Here is a 19447-nt window from a genome sequence, read left to right on the forward strand (position 1 = left end):
GCCGAAATCCGGCTCCTAATGTCAGGAGTCGTCTAATTATTAGATTATGGCTGCTTTTATAAACATCCACAGCAAACCCGTGACTTCCTGTGAAGGAGCCAGATGCTGCTGAACGGAAATGAAGAGGATCTGCAACTGGATTTGAATCCATTAAAGGGCATGCCTATAAGATGCATTTAGTACTTAAAGTACATTTATTATTTATGAGGGAGGGTGTTTATTTGACAAGTGTTCAAAATAACACTTTATTTTAAACAATAAAATGAAGTACAAAGTTTGAAGACATATCATGTGTATGTTATATCATTGTTTACATTGTTTAAACAAAACAATGGTGCACCAGGATTCTCATAGCATCATAATATACTTGCTAGGTGTATTCATAATGTTTCAAATAGGAAATTACAAAACAAAAAATTTACTGGTAACTCTTCCAGTCTGGTCATTCAGCAGCTGTCAGATTGTAATCACAGTTTAAATTGCCAGATTCTCAAGTTGTTGGTGGTGCTGCCCCCAGGCTCCATTTATTATACTTGGGGATCTCCAGGTAAAACCCCCAAGTGCTGTTCTGTCCTGCAGGCTGTAGTTGCAACTCCAGTCCCACAAACGCGTTAGAGCAAAACATGAACTCTCTGGTGAAATCAAGTCTTTCTGAACTAACGGCTGCTAAGCCAGGCGGGAGGTCATCTGCGTTCTTATCGTCAATATGACACGTTTAGTAGGTTTAATCAGGTTTGGATACTTGAGAATCAGCTTTACATCACCAACAGAATATGTTTATTCTTTTCAATCCTCCTGCCAGATGACTCAACTCATACATTGGCAATTTTTGTGTTGTCAAACTTCTTCAAATCTTAGGACATGATCACCCAATCTGATTTCCTAATCCCGTGTCAGTCAAAGTTTGACAGGTCAGCGATGACGGCGTAGAGATTTCAGCACCCTGGAATACTACAGGAACTGTGATTCAAAAAACACATGAGCTGAAAAAAAGAAAAAAACCTCCAGATTTGGTTATTATTATTATTAACAATATTCTTTTAGGTACTTTACTTTGATGGACACAGATTACCGCAAACCAAGTAAAAAGAAAACAATGACCCAAAGAATGTGTGTTTTGATGAGGCTGCTCAGATTCAAAGTAAGTGACTATTTAACGTGTTTTTCATGAGGCCCTGAATTAAAAACATTTGAAACATTTCAACTTAAAAAGTCTTGTTTCCATTAGTATGAAGTGGAAATGTGTTGTGGCGAACAAAAACAAAGGCGTCACAACAACAGTCTGCATGTGACTGCAGTGGTTTTCACTCACTGAATTCAGCAACTTCATAAAAATATTCAGATTTATTAAGTATAACTGCAGTTGTGGTGTGGTGTGAAAAAGAAAAGAAAAATGTCTCCAAGCTACAATAATTCTGACAACCATGGAGTTTTACCGTATAAAGTCAGATTAGAATGAAAATAATCACAAAATCAAACTGTTGTGTTATTTTGTTGAAACCAGAGATTTGATCAGATCATAAAGTTTCAGATTGTACGGAAGGATCAGCTCAAGAGTTATAATGTCTAACAGGAATCTGTGCCAGAAAAAAGGTTTTTTTTTTTTTGTTTTTTTTACTCTTTTGTGAAATATATTACAAAATGTTTGGGGTTTTTTTCCCCCTCTGGCCGCGTCCGTCACTTTTTACTTCTCAAAACGCAACCGGGCAACCTGACAGGAACATCTTCCCCCCACCCCTCCCAGTAGAAACTATAAATACACCAGTGAAGGTCATTCATCCATCCATATCTTCCTGCAGCTCTTTATGAATGAAACAGTTCTACTGGTGAGTAGTGGATTAATCTAATCTCCTCTAATTCTCTGCTTTCAGAGTGGAAACAAACACAGTTTAAATTTACCGGGCTGTGCGGGCCGACTTGTGTTTTTACCATAAATGAGTTAGAAAGCAAAATGCGCTCATAGTGATTTATAAGAAAAATAATACTTATTTATTTATGATTTATTTTAAAAAAATTAAAATGTTATATTTTTCTTAATATATATAATGTATATATTTCACTTTTTTGCTGTTGACATTATAATTATGACTGTCTGATTGAAAATGTTTTTAATGTAATCCTTTAATGTATAAAGTAATATTACAGTCTTTGCTGTATAACATTATAATTAAGAGAATCACATTTCCACTTTTAGATATTTAAAATGTCTTTTTTCCCTTTAAATGCTCCAGCAATGTTTAATAATTTATTCTGTCACACAAGTAAACGTTCATCATGTCTCAAAGGAAAAAAGGAAGGACTTTACAAGAGGAAGTTGAAGACTCCAAGTTTCAAAACTTTCTATTGTTTGTTCATTCGGGTTGTTACTTTATCACGAAAGTCATGTGCGGGTTTTTCAGTGGCGTGCCATAATTTTCTCCCCCCTTCTTATTCTCTTCTCCACAGTTTAATGTTATTTTGAGAAATGGCCCCACAACCAAACTTCACCACAGTTTCAACTCCTGTCCCTGGGGGTGGCGGATGCCCGCCTGTCGGCATCCAGCTGGAGGGCCTCATCATGCCTCCGGTCCTCATCATCGACGTCGTACTGGGGCTCATCGGAAACCTGGTGGCGCTGTGGATCTTCTGGTTTAAGTCGAAGGCCTGGAACCCCAACACCCTGTTCCTCTTCAACCTGGTCATCGCTGACTTTTTTGCCCTGGTGAGTCTGCCCCTGAGGATTGATGCCCTGCTCAGGGGCCACTGGGTGTTTGGAGATGGCATGTGCCGGATCAACCTATTCCTGATGTTCTCCAACCGATCGGCCAGCATCGCCCTCATGACCGTGGTGGCAATTTATCGATACTTCAAGGTGAGGAAAACCGTGAATTTTGAGAGGTCAAAGGTTATTTCTGTATGGGTCTACCGATTGGTGTGTCTTTCAAGAATGACTCCTTCTTCTACCCCCAACATCACCTACTATTTTCTACCTTTTTTTGCCAGACTAGTCAGGAGTATTTACAAACACATGGCAAAACTGCTCTTAAAGAAGCAGAGGCCCAATTTCAAGGCATTAAATTACAAAGTAAATTTTTTAAAAGTAATTTTAGGTATGTATTGCATTTTTATGAACAACCAAAGCTAACATAGTTGCTTAACTGTGCTATAAAATAGCTCATAAAGGTGCCATTTTATAACACTGACCCACTTATTGAATTTCCACCTTGCTTCAAATACACAAAGCATCAGATACAGATGTATTATGTTGAGTAAAATCTAGTTTCCTGCTCATGTTCAAAAACTCTTTCTTATGACTTTAAACACTCTGCAGCATCACATCTGCTGCCAGGCTGAAAAAAAAAAAAAAAGATATGAAATTAGCTAAAAAGAGAGCTACACTGAATCATTGAAAGTAAAGCGCCTAATTTCTGGATTCTTGCTCCAGGTGGTCCACCCTCATCATCGCTTCAACCGCATGACCAAGCGGCAGGCTGCATTTGTCTCAGCATTCGTCTGGCTGTTGGTCATCAGTCCTCGGGTTCCCATGCTGGCGTACAACCACATCAAGGGTAAAGGCGAGAAGACCCAGTGCTTCTTCTTTACATCCTACAAAGAGGCATCCCACGCCATTATCGTCCTGGTGGGCATGCACCGTATTTTGACGGTGGTGGAGTTCGTCATCCCCATGGCCATGCTGCTGTTCTGCTCCATCCGAATCTCCAGCTTCCTGAAGCAGAGGCAGATGGGAAAACCTGACAAGGTGCGCAAGGCCATGAGAATGTGTGCCGCCATCGTGGCTGTGTTCATCGTGTGCTTCCTCCCCACCACGGTGACCACGATCGGTGTGTGGGTCATCCGCTCCTACCGGCCATGGGACTGCGCCGCTTTCTACACCTTTACTCAACTCACTATCGTGTCGTTGGGCCTAAACTTTCTGAATTCGGCTCTGGACCCTATCGTCTACATCTTCTCCAGCTCTATGTTCAGGAAGGCGCTCTTGGGACTCGTACCCTGTAGAAAGAATGAAGGCCAGAACACGGAGTCTTCATCGGGAACCCAAAGCACCGCCCAGCAGGAGCTCAAGTCCTTGAGGACTGACAGAGGCAATGAAGCCATTTAATGAGCAAGACCCCAGTTGTAGTGACAGAACAATAGCTTTGATCTTATGTAGCTAAACCTAGTGATAAATTAAATCATGCAAAGGTTCTTCTACAAACAGCTTTATGCAGTTTGACAATCAACTCAATGTTTTTTTTCATAAATACCACATTGACTAACAAATATTAGGCTGAAGCTACATAGCCCAAGCTTAGCTTTTCCCCAATTTATTGTGATGCTGAGTGCTGAGGTTAGTACACCAGCTTAAGGACCTGGGATTTGGAGCATGTGAGGCATTTTTTGACACAAGAATTGACATCCTAAAATGTTAACATCCTGGCAAATAAAAATCTCCATCGGGGACAGTCAGGTGGATCACAGAGAAAGCTGTTCAACAAGTAAATGGACCTTAGGAAGATGACGTGTGCCAAGGTTGCTGAACATGCCATTGCATGCCAATGCCTGCTGTGAAGGTCTACTATTACTTCAAGGAGAGAGATGACCTCTCAGACACAATGAGTGGTTGTTGTTCTTTAAAGAGAAATACCAGGAATTGATGCACTGCTGTGCATCAGTTTATGGTCCACGCTGTGTAAAAAAGGAAGTTACTCAAGAAGGAGCTGTGTGGCAGTCGATGACGTACCAGGGTTTCCATGAACACAGTGGTTTGGCCTCACAATCAGTCCCAAAGTGCTGTCATCAAATCTCTGCTGCCATTGTTGCGAGAGCATTTGGCCAAATAACACACATGAGGAGCCAACAAGAACTGTCACAACTCCATGATGCCACTTAGAAATAACCCATAACTCTGTTTTTCTTTGTGCACGGGTCCCTTTTGAAACTTTGTTATTTTGAAATATATTTTGTCTTTTGTAAATTTCCCACAATATATCTTGTATTTTTTTGTTGCGTACAATCATGAAGGACAAAAAAAGTTATTAAATTCTTTTGTAATGTATTGTACTTGTCAGTTGTTTATTACTCAGTTACTGTGGAGCCACTCACGACATGCACATTAATAAAATGAAGGTAATGAAGGTTGAATTGATGTATAGCTAACTGAATTGTCCAAAAAGGAAAAAAGGAAAAATCCAAGCACACATTCTGACACATTCATTCTATGGCAGGTATTAAATGGTTAAACGAAGTTAAATAAGTCCACAAAACACCATCACAAAGTTTAAATTACAGAGATCTGCATCTGCTCACTCAATCATGCTGACAAATAGAGCAGTGACATCTAGTGGATGAGATGAGTGTGACAGTTGAAGCTTTTTGATTTTGCAGGAGTTGCTGGAACAAATGTGTTCAAGTATTTTTGAGATATCTTGGCGACAACAAAGAGACACTAGGCTCTGAATATTTTACTTGAGATTGGGTTGAACATCTACAGCAAAAGTTCAAATATATCGTTGCAATTGCAACTGACTTATAATACTTTACACAATCGCAATTAACGACAGTGTGCTGATTACACATATCGTTTGTTGTTGTTGACTAAGGTAATCTTTCAACAGGGATTTGTTCTGACTTTCTTAAACTATGTCTAAGGTTATGCTCTGAAGTAGGGAAAGTAGTGATGTTGCAGCGAAGAAAGACAGATATGAAGGTTGATCATGAAAAGCCTCAGAAAATATAAAGAGTCACACTAACACGGCAGGTTCAGATTCACTCAGTGTGTGTCCAACAGGCTCTAAGAGTTTTTGTTGGAAAATGGGAATCATAAATTAGTATGATGCTAAACTACTAATTTAGCATCATACTAAATTAGTAGTATGATGCTAAATTTGAACTTAGTATGATGCTAAACTAATAAACATGCATGATATGTGTAAATTATACCCTCCATCACCACAGTCCTCCTGGATGGCTCTAATGAGATAATGTGCATGAGCTGCTTTTATAGAAAAAGAAAAATAACTCAGTAAGTGTGTGACCAATTAGGAATGTATGCCAATAAGTTCACATTTTACTTGGATCTATTTGCTCAGATGGAATTTCAAAGCCAGGCGTAATGGCAAATTAAGATTTCTTGGTAATTCTTTATAAATTTGATGAGTATTTATTATAGGCGCTTACATTTTAGCACTGACATGTCTGCAAACTTCGGGTGTTTTACTTTTTACAGCTGTGGGGTTCTGTTTGCATCCAGCTTCATCTTCACTCAACAATAACTGCACATGCACTAAGACTTTTTAAAACATTTTTTATGTCCAATTTTAACTAAAACAACAAACTCAACATTTAATAATTACAATGGAATAATTTCACTTCATTCTACACAGGCAGCGACACTGAAAGGTTTTATTTTAGGCTGTAATGACACAATGTTTGAGGATAAATGAGCAGTTTTTTCACATCTGGACTACATATAGAATGTTAAAAGAATTATCAGATAACATGATCCTATTTCTTCAGTAAACATTATTTAGCTCACGAATCAAAGTAGTTTTACTGAGAGAAACAGAAGAAATTCTGACAGGTGGAATAGCGACATCTGATGGATGAATGGGGATACTGCAGCTTTTTAAACCTATTGGAGTTGCTGATTCAGGGGATCTGAACTCCTTCTGAGTTCAATGCCTGAGTGGGACAATTCTGAGCTGCCTCACACCATTTCTCCAGTATTTGTTGGAGCTTCTGTTATCTCATCCTGTGGAATCGCTGGAAATCCCTTTCTGGGTTCATGGAAACTTCTGATGACGCTCAAATCCCGTCCCAGTTCACTGCACTGGACGGATCTTCATGCTGATGGCCTTCAGGGAGTAGCCCCTGCCCTTCCAGGAAATCCACTCCACTCCGATGGCATAGAGAGTGCTGTCGGCCCCCCAGAGGTACACGCCGTTTGGGTTCGCACTGTGACAATCGGAGTACCAGAACCCTGCAAGGAACGATCGGGCGCAGTTGTTCTCCCAGGTGTCCTGATCTTTGTCGAATGTCGAGAACTTCTGTCCACTGATGTGACTCAGAGAGTCTCCTGAAGAAACAGAAAGTCACATACACTTGCAGCACATTATTTTCTTAAATTACAAAGTATCTTGCAAAAATGTTTGTTTCGTGGTAAAACAAAAGAGAACATGATGTACGTTTGGGAATACTCTCCTGATAAGGCAATTATGAATCCAAGCAAATAAAAAGTTGTTTAGCCAGCATGTTTTATTTATTTCCTTTACTAAATAAATGGTAAAATATTAAAGTTGTTGATAGATAAATAAAGTGCCAGACTTTTCTCTGTCTCTACTCACTTGCCCCTCCATCAGTGAATCCAGTCAGGTGAAGTCTGTAGCCATCAGACTCTAGTGATGGGGATTCAAAATGCGTACAATTACAGTCGTATTTCAACAGATGACTTTGAGTTGAACTCCAGAGGAAGCGTTTGAAACTTCTAAAAGAACGAAAACCCAAAAATAAATTAAACAGCATAAAGAAACAATCCCTACCGTCCACTTTCCTTGCAGAGAATCCATGTCGCAGTAAACCTGCAGACACAAACAAAGCAGCTGATTGAACCGGCATACTGATGCAGCTGCATATTGAGCCGCTTGTTGTTGGTTTTTCACAAGGAACAAAATTAAACAAAGCCCGATCGACCTTCTTCTGGACTCTTGAACCAAAGCTGTAAAAACAATGAGCCTCATTATGTATGAATCGGCATCAGAGCTCATAGATTCATAAGGCAATTATGAATCCAAGCAAATTCATAATTGCTTGGATTATGAATTTGATTTATGATCATTCTTTTTCCAGGGAAGGAGCGATTATACAACGTAGCACTACAAAGAATTTAATAAGAATTGATGCAGCTGCATATTGAGCCGCTTGTTGATTTTTTTTTTAAATCAGGGTTGTTATAAAAAATAAAAAAAACATATTAAATTATCTATCAATGTTGAGTGAACATGTGAACTTTAACTCCAGGCATTAAGAATCAGAATGTGATTATTAATTACTGACGTTCCAGGAGGTTTGCGCGTACCTGGACTGCCGATGTGGTTCCGATGGGATAGATGGTGTAAACTCCACTGGATCGGCTGGTGTCTTGGTTGTAGACGTCATTGCAATCCATTGGGAGGCTGAGATCTGAGCAGATGGTCACCATGGGAAGCAGGAGGAGAATAAACAGCTGCAGCAGAGGAACAATTTATTCACGACAAGTCTGCAGAGTTAGAACTTTTCTCAAGTCAAGCAAATGAGGAACATTCAAGGGTCCAGCCTTAACATCATAAACTCACCTTAATGGTCATTGCTCTTCTGTAAGGATCCAACATCTGATATCTGTCAGGTGGAGTTCTGCAACAGCAGAGCCTCACCTGCTTTTATAACCAGCACAATGAGTTACTAATTCATGAAAGTCCCCTGGATGATTGCAACGTTAACAAGAAACCACTATTTGGAAATAAGAGGTTTTCTTTCAAATGTGTTGCGCAATTGACCTGGTAAAGTCACAGCAATACACCTCGCTACTTCTCCTTTTTTATTATATTTTAAAACATGGTTTCCCTCAAACCTCAGTTCAACTGTTGCTACTCAACTTCATGTGTTTTGTAAATTTAGCCAGTTCATTTTACTAACTGTCTGTTTGTGTTCCTTATTTACCTTTTCCTACACCTGGCCACTACCTGAACTGCACTGTTCACATTAAATCTTTATTAAATATACATGCTCTGATTTTCCTTTTACTCAAAAGGAACCATGGACCATGGTTTTAAGATTTATTTATTTCCACCCCCCCTTTTTTTTTTTGTTAATGAAATCACAAAAATATTCATACATAATGAGACAACAAAAATCCAGAGATTTATTTGCATTCTTTTTATTAGATTTCCCAACATTAGACTACAAGCATGAGAACAGTCGGATGATTGAAGTAATAATATAACTTTTTTTTTTCAAAAGCAATCATGTCGTTCAAAAATCAAAGTCAAACATCCACATTATGTGGCAGGAAATGAATAAAGAAAGCAGAACTGTTAATCGTTAAGAATCAATAAAAACATGAATATAGAAAAAACAGAATATCAAACACCACAAAAACTATAAACCCCAACCAAAGCTGTAAAATAGTAAAAAATAAAATAAAAGAAATTGTAACATGAAATCTATAACTATTGCAACATCATATATTTTTTCCTATGTCAAGCATATAAAAAAATCATGGAAGATTACACACTGTTATATATCCCATATATGTGATAAGTGAACAAAAAGCATTTAAAACAAAAAGATGCGAGCAGTCTTTTCTTGCAAAAAAAAAGTAATTGTTTTAAAGTTGCACAGTTGATGACAAAAGAGACATATAACGCAAAATGTTATTTTTTTTGCCTTTCATTTGGGTTTCTACTGCTTATAGAAACAATATAAGCAAAACAAAAACAACAAAAAACAGCCATTATTTGGCAATTAGTAAATGTTTCACTGGTATATTGACCGTTTGTCCAAAACTAATTCCAAAATTGAAAAAACTCAAATCTCATAGGTGATCAAAGCAAAATGAAATAAACTCAAATAGTCAATACTGTGCATCGTGGGTTCTGGTTTACACAGTCCAAACAAAAAGTCAAAATGCAGCCCTTTGTTTTCTCTATTCAGTTTTAGCCAAAAAACAAGTTACAGGATTCGGAAAAACCTGTCCTTACTCCTGCACCTGTTCTCACTGATAAAAACTGACTGACTGATGACAGACGACAGACCTGATGACAGGACTGATGACAGGACTGATGACAGGTAAAAAAACCATATGACCACCCACGTGACTCAAGACTTATCTAAACCCTACATATTTATACTGTGAAACACACCCACTTCCCAAACTGAAATCAATTAACTAATTAAGTGAATTACTAACCAAAAAACTTATTTAGAAACAACTTAAACATTCTAATTATAAATCAAATAGAAAACAAACAAAATAAGCTAATTAATCTACATTCTAAACTTTAACTGAAAATAATGGAGAAATAGCTCCTACAACTGAACTGTTCCAAAAACCTCTGCAGTACAAATTCCATTACTGATAATAACTCCAAACCCAACCAAATCCATCGCCTGAAAACCCAACTGGATTTTCAGCTTTCAGTTCAGTTTATTACAAGAAGAATTGTGTTGCTGCGAGAGAAAAATCACCCAGAAAGAATGACTTTCTTTATATTCATGACTTGCTTTCTGGCAGGGAGGGACGGCATTGGGTTACACAGACTGCAGGTCAGAACCTGTCTGCAGGTTTTTCCTCATCTTCGTTTTCTTATTCTCAGCTTTTAGTCAAACGGTTTTAAAATTGTCGCACTTTAACGTGAGAGTTCAAAAACTATAGAGGAGGGACAAATAAAGCTCTATGTATTGTTTTTAGTCTTATTCTATTGCAGCATGAGGGTCATACATAAATTATGATCAAAACTCAAAAAAAGAGATGTGAAGCCTGAAACTGATTGATTGATTGATTGATTGATTGATTGTTATAAATTACCTAGTAAACTTTTGCTTTCATTACTCACATCTCTGTTTAAGTCATTTTTTTGTGTCAAACTGAACCAAATGTCTTTACAGACACAGGCCCACGTAGTCGTTTCTTCCCCACATTTTCAGACATGGGTAAACGGGCTCAGAGAAACTGTCATGGAAAGTGTGAATGTGATCCACTCTGTCACCTCTGACTGCATAATACGACAAAGAACCGGCATTATAATCCAGATACAACCCAACACGGGATAAGCCGGTCTTGGGAATGGGTTTATTCGAGCGGATATTTTCATGCTCTATGTAGAATGTGGGTTGTTCGTTTACCCACTTCCACCCCATAGACCAACTCAATGCAGTTTTACCAATGTCGGACCATTCAATACAATCTCCTTTCCTGTGTATTCCTTCATAACAAACACCAACAGCGGTATCTTTACCTTTGTCAATGTTCATTTTAATCTCCCAGTAGTGGCGCTTTGTCAGCCTTTCTTTGAACAGAAGCTGGCAGAGTTGGTCAAATCTCAGGTGGTTATCGGGATATGACTGCCTGTCTCCGTGTGTCACTCTCTTGGTCCCATCAAGAACGAGGTTTGGGTGTGCTGTGTCTGGATCCATATTGAGGCTGGTGGCATCTGAGGGGGAGAAAAACAGAAAACCTGATCAAGGCCATGATTTCCAAAAAGGTCTGAAGAGTTTTTATTTAATGTGTAACTTCATACTTTACACATCTGCTCAGGGACAATGTCTAAACATTTATTTCCTAAATAATCTTCAGTGTAAGAAGTGCAGTGTCCACTTGGCTTTCATGTACACTGTTGCTAAATAACAAATTCAAGTGGATGCTCAACATTGTCACAAGACCCAAACACTTTTTGGTTCAATGTATGAGGTGTCATATAGCAAGGCTAACAAGGCCAATATATGTCACATATATTTCTATGTTGTGATATGTTACACATTTTGTTGAATGCACCTCTCTTTCCTCTCTTTGTAAGGCAGTCTGCTCCTCCTTTGCCATATCAGATATAAATCCCTGGCTTTAGTCAGAGAAAACTTGTGACACTCAGAGAAATTTGATTTTACATTAGTCAAAAAATGAAAATAATGAATAGTGACTTACACCACAGGAGATCTCTTCTTTCTGTTATTTGTTCTACATTAACAAAATCTGGTTTTTTAAAATCTTCTGTGATCAGTTTGTTGTTCCTGTAGTGGTAGATGGTTGCTCCTTTGTATCTTGTTTTTATGGCTGTTACTACAAATCTGTACTTTGCTTCGTTCTTCAGACCTGCAGAAAGTTCACCGATCACTGCGGCTTTTTCTCTCATTCTTGTCAGTTCTTCTTCTGAGAAGTACCACAGGTCCTCAGTGGCTGGACTAACATTCCCTGTGGCCTTGAAATCCATTGTCTCCAGGTACTCTGCCATTTTGTCAAGATAAGGATCTGATGTTTCCAGAGAGGTAAAAACGAAGCAGATGACATCTTCTGCTTCAGGGGACAGAAGCTCCTCCATAACGTCAGACTCTTTAGGGAGGATCTTTACTCCAGCCATTGTCTCAACAGAGAACTTGATCACTTTGACTTCTCTTTCCATGTTTTCCATCCATTTATTTAATTTGTCTGAACTGAATGGAGACTGTTCTTTCTCATTCAAGGTTCTCAACATCTCGTTCTCATCTTCCTTTCCTGCCCTGATGCCTGGAATCTTCTTTTTCATCAGATCCTGCAGCATCCCTTCATACATGCTACACCTTTGCTTGAAAGCAAACAAAGCTTTGGAAATCTGCGGGAATTGATAGCTGTCTGCCAAACAGTCATTGCACCTCATTTTCAAGTCTGAAGCTCTGCCAGGGCATTTTGAACCTTTCCCAAAAGCCCAACACTCAGTTCCAGTTTCACCTCGGAAGCTGATGAATCAAAATTCTTCAGTGGCATCAACCAGACCTTCAGTGGAACTCTGCTTTTTTCTGGACCTAGCAGCGCTGGCAGATTTACGTACGTCAGCAGTGCATCCTTGAATGTTGCAGGGTTTTTTTCAGGAATCATGTCTCCGTAAAACGTGCAGGAAAATGTGTCAACAACAGCTTGTTCTTCTTTAGACAATTTGACGTTGACTTCTCCGCTCACTTTCATCAAAAGGGACATATTTATGGTAGTTTGGAGGCTGGTCTCAATATTCTGAAGGGTTTTCGTGTCCACCTTGTTGCTGTCCAACACAAAGAATGCATTTGCACCATAAAGGATGCCAGTGACAAACATGAGTGGCCGAACTCTTCACGTCATCAGGAATTGTCAACTGCTTCTTCATCTCATCAGCCGATATGTTCAGCTGCTTGAAAGTGGTGGTGGCTTTGTACTGGAAGGTTATGCGGCTTTGATTGTGGGATTTCTTCTGGTCATTCAGAAACTTTGCGGATCCTCCGACTTCAATCAGACCACCCAGAAAACTGGCCTTTAGGGAGGCGTTCACATCCAGCAGGTTGGACTTTGTGTCCAAGGAATCGGAGGAGGTAATTTTAAAATCACTGCTATGCTGAGAATTCTCCATTATCATGTCTTCTAGGATGGTTTCATCCCACAGAGTGACACCTTTAAAACATGATATCAGAAAACCAATTAGAAGGAAACACAGTTAAGGTATTTAAGATAAACAAAAACATATTCTTGCTTCTCTGTTGGATTATATGTCTTGCCACCTATAAATTGTTTCTTAGGGAAACGGTACAACTTTTGTTCACTTCTAAGCGTTGCAGAAAATAAGTTGTTTTCTGTGGAAACTTTAAACAGACTTGTATGGTTAGCTGTATATATTTTCACACACTTTTTAAAAAATCAAACACATGTAGCCTAAAGGCGTAAATTCAAGCTGTGAGATTCTCTTCAGCCTACCAGCATAATCAATTACCATGCATCCTCCTCAGCCAATCACCACGCAAGAGCTTGACAACTGTTTTAGCAAACATTACCTGCATCCAACAGCTTTATTCAACACATTTGGTTAGTTTGGCAAAAACAACAGTGCAAAGTTCTTTATGTTTTCTCATTTGTTGCCATGATTCTAACATGGCAACAAATGTTAGAGCACGGCATGCCCCCGGGTTGTCACCATGTTAGTGTTGAGCCTTTATCTTTGTTTAACTACAGCAATATCTCTCCAAACCCACAACAGTTTGCATTACTTTGACAAATAAATGAAAAAAAAAAAAAAAAAACCTCATTAAAAAAAAAACAAACCTAAATCTCCCCGCTTTGTTTGGGTCACAGAGTAATAAGCATTTCTAACGCTATTGAGCATTTATTGAGTTTATTTAAATGGTCAAGAATTTTGTAGTCATAATTGGCTAGCTCTGGCTTCTCAATGTTTCTGAATGGCTGTCACATATATCTCGGTCCTTCCATTCAACCGTCTGCTGACAAAATTTGCTGAAACTTTTTTCCCCATTTCATAAAACTTGGTAACCCTGAATCTTGCGCCAAGCGTCGAACTATTCTTATTTTTACAATGAAGACATTGGTGTTTCAGGGTTTTTCATCACGGTTTACTCTGTGATGAAAAAATAGAAAAACCGTCTATTATTCTGTGTGAATGAGAGAGATGGGCAAATCAATCCAAAAATATCCATATTATTAATACTAAGTCAGTATTAGTATCAGAGTAATACTAGTGTGAAAAGATTGATACATCAATGTCAGATTCCCTCTTAAAATTACTTTATTTTTGTATTGTAGTTTCTCAACTGAACTGCAAAAAGATGCATCCTTTGATTTGCTTTCAACTTTTATTTTTGTACTATAGAAATTAATGGAAAAACCACAACACAGACAATGATAATATTTCATACTTCAGTAATACGTATTGATATTGGTATTGGCAATAATGGCCCTGAATTTACTTGCTATAGGGTCATTTCTAAAATATGCTGTTTTTCACACTTCTAGTGGAAAAGTAGACTTGAATGTTTGCATCAGCTGCACTGTAAAAAACAAACAAGCAAACAAAAAATAAGTTTGCAATTTGTGGTAAAATACTAGGAGTTGTGGTGGCCAGAATTTACAACATCATTTATATGGAGTAAAATTATGTTGCTGGTAGAGAAGTGCTTTATTTAGTGTATAAATTAACAGCCTTCAATCTGCATAATGATTCGTGTGGTTATCTGAAGCAGAAATTGTTTGATAAAAATTTCTTAATGATTTTTAGATTTTCTGAAAAAAGATATTTCTGTTTGTCAGTAAATTTCCACTTTATTAATAAGCAGCTCATACTGACACCAGTGTGATATTTTAGAAATGCATGAGACTCTTTGTAAGAGTTATTTCAACAGCACCAGATTTGCCTGTTTATGTATATATACATATATATATATATATATATATATATATATATATATATATATATATATATATATATATATATATATATATATATATATATATATATTATATATATATATATATATATATATATATATATATATATATATATATATATATATATATGTAAATATATATATTTTTTTACCAGTGTTTTTTGGCTCAGGTGGCTTTTTGTTGCACAGGGTGGTGAAGAGGGGAAGACATGCTGTAAAGCTCAAAGGTCAACAGGCCAGGAACTGAACCAGCGATGGCATGTCGAGGACTAAGGCATCCTTTTGTGAGACGTTTTCTACTCCTGCACCACCACAACTCCCTGACTGGTACAATATCTGTCTCTAGTGAAGCTTATGTCATGACATCAGACGTAGGATATGAACACAGCATTTCAAGTGAAGCCGAAATAAAAAGTTCTTTAAGTTAAAAGTTTTAACTTTTAAGTTAATTCAACACTAAAACTAAGTTGTCATTGCTAAACCCAAAGAATTAAGTGAAACCAATATAAATATAAGTCCACAACATGAAGTACAGGTCAAATGCACTTTTTAGAGTGTGATTCACATATCTGTTCCAAACAATTCTGCAAATAATTTTAAATAGGTTTTATTGTTTATTATTTTTGTCTCTTTTACCCTGTCTGTTTCTGCTGCCTGTTAAATCCAGAATATAATTCAAAATGTCCCCTTTTTAATTAGTGATTTGAAAAGATTAGGCCACAGCGTTCTCTTTGTTCAAAAACATAAAGGTGTAGCTAATGGACATCAGGAAGTTCATTCTTACCTGGGATGATTTGATCTTTGTTAGCATCATACAGCATGCCTAAGGTGAAAGGTCGACCAAGAGCAGCAACCTGAGTGACACCTTTCTTCATGTTTTCTGCATAAAAACAAACATTCGATAACATGACTCAAATCTGTCCATGTGTTGTGAAATATTAATGTTATCTGTTCATCAATATGTTACTTGTATAGTTTTGGTCAGTGTAATGTTCCAGCTCATTCATATCTGGAAAGAATATTTTTACATGATCTAGCAACTGGCCTGAAGAGTCAAGAAGGAATGTAAAAGAAATAAATTAATAAAAAGCTAATTTTGAGCTAAGTTATGGAGCTAACTGCTAAGTTAAGTTATAGTTAAGTCTTCATAACTACTATGAATTCCTTCTTGGAATTCCCCACTTCCAGGAAGGAGTGGGGAATTGGTGGTAGAGGGGACTCATTATCGTTGGAGGAGGATAATGAGAGACGTGACCAGGGACACATTGAGGAAGAGTTCAGGTTAGCTGCTGCTTCCTGGTATGAAGGAGAGGAAATGTTGATGAAGAAGGAGCGTTTTATGCAGGGAGGAGGGCAGGTGTGTGTGAATCTGGGAGGGGGAAGCTAGCACTGAGCTAGCAGGCAGTCAGACAAACACTGGGATAACACACAGGAATAATGACGGGCCGTAGAATTAATAACGAGCACATTCTGAGTGATAAGAATAATTGAAAGTCATAATTGGCGCAGCACGTCTGCTGTGAATCGCGTGCTGTACCGGTCCGTCATGGTGAAAAGCGAGCTGAGACAAAGGAAGCTCTCGATTTACCGGTCGATCTACGTTCCTACCCTCATCTATGGTCATGAGCTTTGGATCATGACCGAAAGAACGAGATCACGGATACAAGCGGCTAAAATGGATTTTCTCCATAGGGTGGCTGGGCTCTCCCTTAGAGATAGAGTGAGAACCTCAGTCATCCAGGAGACGCTCAAAGTAGAGCTGCTGCTCCTCTGCATTGAGAGGAGCCAGTTGAGATGGCATCTGGTCAGGATGCATCCTGGACGCCTCCCTGGTGACGGGCACGTCCAACCAGGAGGAAGCCCCGGGGAAGACCCAGGACACACTGGAGGGACTATGTTTCTCGTTTGTCCTGGAAACGCCTTGTTATTTCTCTGGAGGAGCTGGAAGAAGTGGCTGGGGAGAGGGAAGTCTGGGCCTCCCTTCTGAGCTACTGCCCCTGACACCCGACCCCGGATAAAGCAGAAGAAAATGGATGGATGAATAAATTTCAATAAAAAGTGTGAAAAGTACAGGAAAAGAAATAGAACTGTTAGAAAACAGCTATTAATACAATTTAAAATGTTTAAAATGGCTAGACACATCTTCAGTATATACTATCTGGGGGAGCTGTTGCCAAAATGTAGAAATACTCAACATAGGTAATGATTGCAAGAATGTTAGGGTTGTGTGGTTAAAGTAATTGAAGTGATAGATGTTAGTAATTACTTCAAGTGAACTTATTGCACTTCACCTCTGTTATCCATCCTTTGTTATATTAAATTAGTTTGTAAAGGGAACATAAAATTTTTCTGGCTAAAAACAATCTTTGAATATGATTAATTTTGTAATTGACAGGGCCCCATTTTTTTAATTTTTTTTATTCTATAAACAAAAAAATAAACCAGTGATTCTTGAGAAGTGGGACAAAATGAGTTTAAATTGTCCCAATTTTTTTTTTTTTATTATTCCTCAAGCTTTGTATGCAAATGTGACAAATAATGTTTTGGGAATGTAAAGATGCTAAGATGCAGCATTTTTCAGAAAATTACATTTTGAGTGGATCAGACCCAGAAGTTTGTCATCACCATCTCACAGAAGTAAATATAAAATGATTTCTTCATGACCCTGTTAGTGATATTTTTCAAGAAAGAAAAGAAATGCTATTTAAAACAAAACAATATAAAGTCCATCTATGACAGTGCATGACGGAGTTGACACAGAACTGAAGATTTTGACAAATAGTAAGTAAATAGAGATACTTAATACCTCTGAAGTGATGTCATTTATGTAAAATACATTGAAATTAATTCACTGCACATTGAAGTGAGATTTGTCAACACTATCACTGAAACAATAACACTGTCAGCTAAAAACTGACGGAGTTGACAAAATGCCAAATTACCTCAGTTTATAAGACGTTACTCTAAAGGAGGCCATTGAAGCTCATCAGGTCCATGAAATCTTTACACTAAACTAAAATTAAGCATTTATTTCACAAAATTTCATCAAAAATTTTGTAAATTCTCTGTGAGGGTGTTGACACATCATGTTGACAAAAACTTAGGACGCCTAGTGAGGTCTTCCAACACGTCCCACTGTGGGAGGCACAAGGGAAGACCCAGGACACACTGGAGGGACTATGTTTCCTGGCTGGGCTGTGAACGGATTCCCCTGGAGGACCTGGAACAAGTGGCTGGAGAGAGGGAAGTTTGGGCCTCCCTTATTAAGCTGCTACTCCCGCGACCCGACCCCAGATAAGCAGAAAATGATGGATAGATGTTCAAAGTCAGGGTAAGTTAAGACAGAATAAATTAGATCATTGTGATGTTTAAATGAAAGTAGCATATATTTATCTTTAGACGTGCAGTTATTCCTCACCTGGTGAAGTTGAGTTATGAAGACAACTGACACGGTTATTATTCTTGGCTTCTGACAAAAGTGTCCAGGAGGTTTTTTTACTGCTCAGCTCACAGAGCCATTTATAATGAATCAGAAGCCCCTCCCCTCAGGTGCTGAGTCTCAGAGCCCATCCATCCCCAAGCATTAGACTTTTTGTCCAGCAAGCCCTTCTGGTTTCTTCTACTGCATTTGCGTCAAAGGATTCAACTTACCATCTTGACCATGCTGCATAATAAATTCTTGACATGTTTGTTATTTCTATAAGCCCCAATAAACTTTGTCGATGCTACACGTGTGCTTGGACCATTCTTCATTTTAGATTTTCAATTTTTCAACGTCCGACTGGAATTAACTGTTGATTTCTTTTGAGTTTTTGGTCTTTTATTCTGCTACTTCAGCAAAGCATATTATTTCACACTTATTTGGTTTTCAAATATTTAAAATTAGCATATCTTGGTTAAAAAAAAAAAAAAAATTCTAAAATTGTTTCCAGCTGGTGTCAAAAATAAAAGTTCACAGACTACACCACAATGACAGTGCACTGTGAACAATGTATTTGGGATGTAGTTCATTTTATGGACTTATTTACACATGTTTCATCAGGAGCAGATTGTAATTTACTTTTTTTTCTTCATCAAAACTTAATTTTTGTGTTCAATGAAGTTGAATAGACATAATATATTGAGTTGGTTAAACTTATTAAATTAAATTGCATAAATTTAATCGAATTTTTTGAGACCAATTGAAGCAATTCAGCTCAGTTGGTTAAACTAATTTCATTTTTCAGTGTATGGCTGAAAAACTGATGGAGTTGACATCTGACAGAATTGACAAAATGCCAAATTACCTCAGGTTATAAGATGTTATTTTGTAAGATACAGATGCCAGTGTAAGCATCTGTTTTTAAATTGGCTTCTCCCTGGAAAGTTATGTGAACAGAATTAAACCAGCAAGTTGGAACAAGAGCAAGATAAACATATGCACAGAGATTCATGAGAAAAATCCTGAGGGCTTTCCAGTATTTGAACCCTTAAGAGGGTTGATTATATCACTCAGTGTGAATATGGACAGACAGAATCGACCTGAAATCTGGAGGTGCACTCT

At 37.9% G+C, this 19447-nt stretch overlaps 1 protein-coding gene, 1 long non-coding RNA gene and 1 pseudogene across 3 annotated transcripts; 1 reads left to right on the forward strand and 2 right to left on the reverse strand.

The window, feature by feature from the left end:
* The first annotated feature begins 1693 nt into the window (after positions 1-1693).
* LOC129368136 (hydroxycarboxylic acid receptor 2-like) lies at positions 1694-5152 on the forward strand. 2 transcript variants are annotated; one of them, XM_055042983.1, is made up of 3 exons: positions 1694-1826; positions 2446-2851; positions 3425-5152. In XM_055042983.1, exons 2-3 carry the CDS (start codon positions 2465-2467, stop codon positions 4097-4099), a joined length of 1062 nt encoding a protein of 353 aa, XP_054898958.1. In that variant the 5' UTR covers positions 1694-1826; positions 2446-2464; the 3' UTR covers positions 4100-5152. The 2 variants fall into 2 exon arrangements, with proteins under 2 accessions (XP_054898958.1, XP_054898957.1); XM_055042982.1 differs by lacking the exon at positions 1694-1826 and having other exon boundaries at positions 2326-2851.
* A 1272-nt stretch (positions 5153-6424) lies between these two features.
* On the reverse strand, positions 6425-7411 carry LOC129367910 (uncharacterized). The gene is made up of 2 exons (XR_008606744.1): positions 7323-7411; positions 6425-7054 (listed from the first exon to the last, which is right to left on the reverse strand). It is a non-coding gene; the product is annotated as an uncharacterized LOC129367910 (long non-coding RNA).
* Positions 7412-8874: 1463 nt separating this feature from the next.
* Positions 8875-18394, reverse strand: LOC129367908 (stonustoxin subunit beta-like; annotated as a pseudogene).
* Positions 18395-19447: the final 1053 nt, after the last annotated feature.

Source organism: Poeciliopsis prolifica, unplaced genomic scaffold (assembly GCF_027474105.1).
Source record: "Poeciliopsis prolifica strain line A6 unplaced genomic scaffold, Auburn_PproV2 SCAFFOLD018, whole genome shotgun sequence".
Taxonomy (NCBI): Eukaryota; Metazoa; Chordata; class Actinopteri; order Cyprinodontiformes; family Poeciliidae; genus Poeciliopsis; species Poeciliopsis prolifica.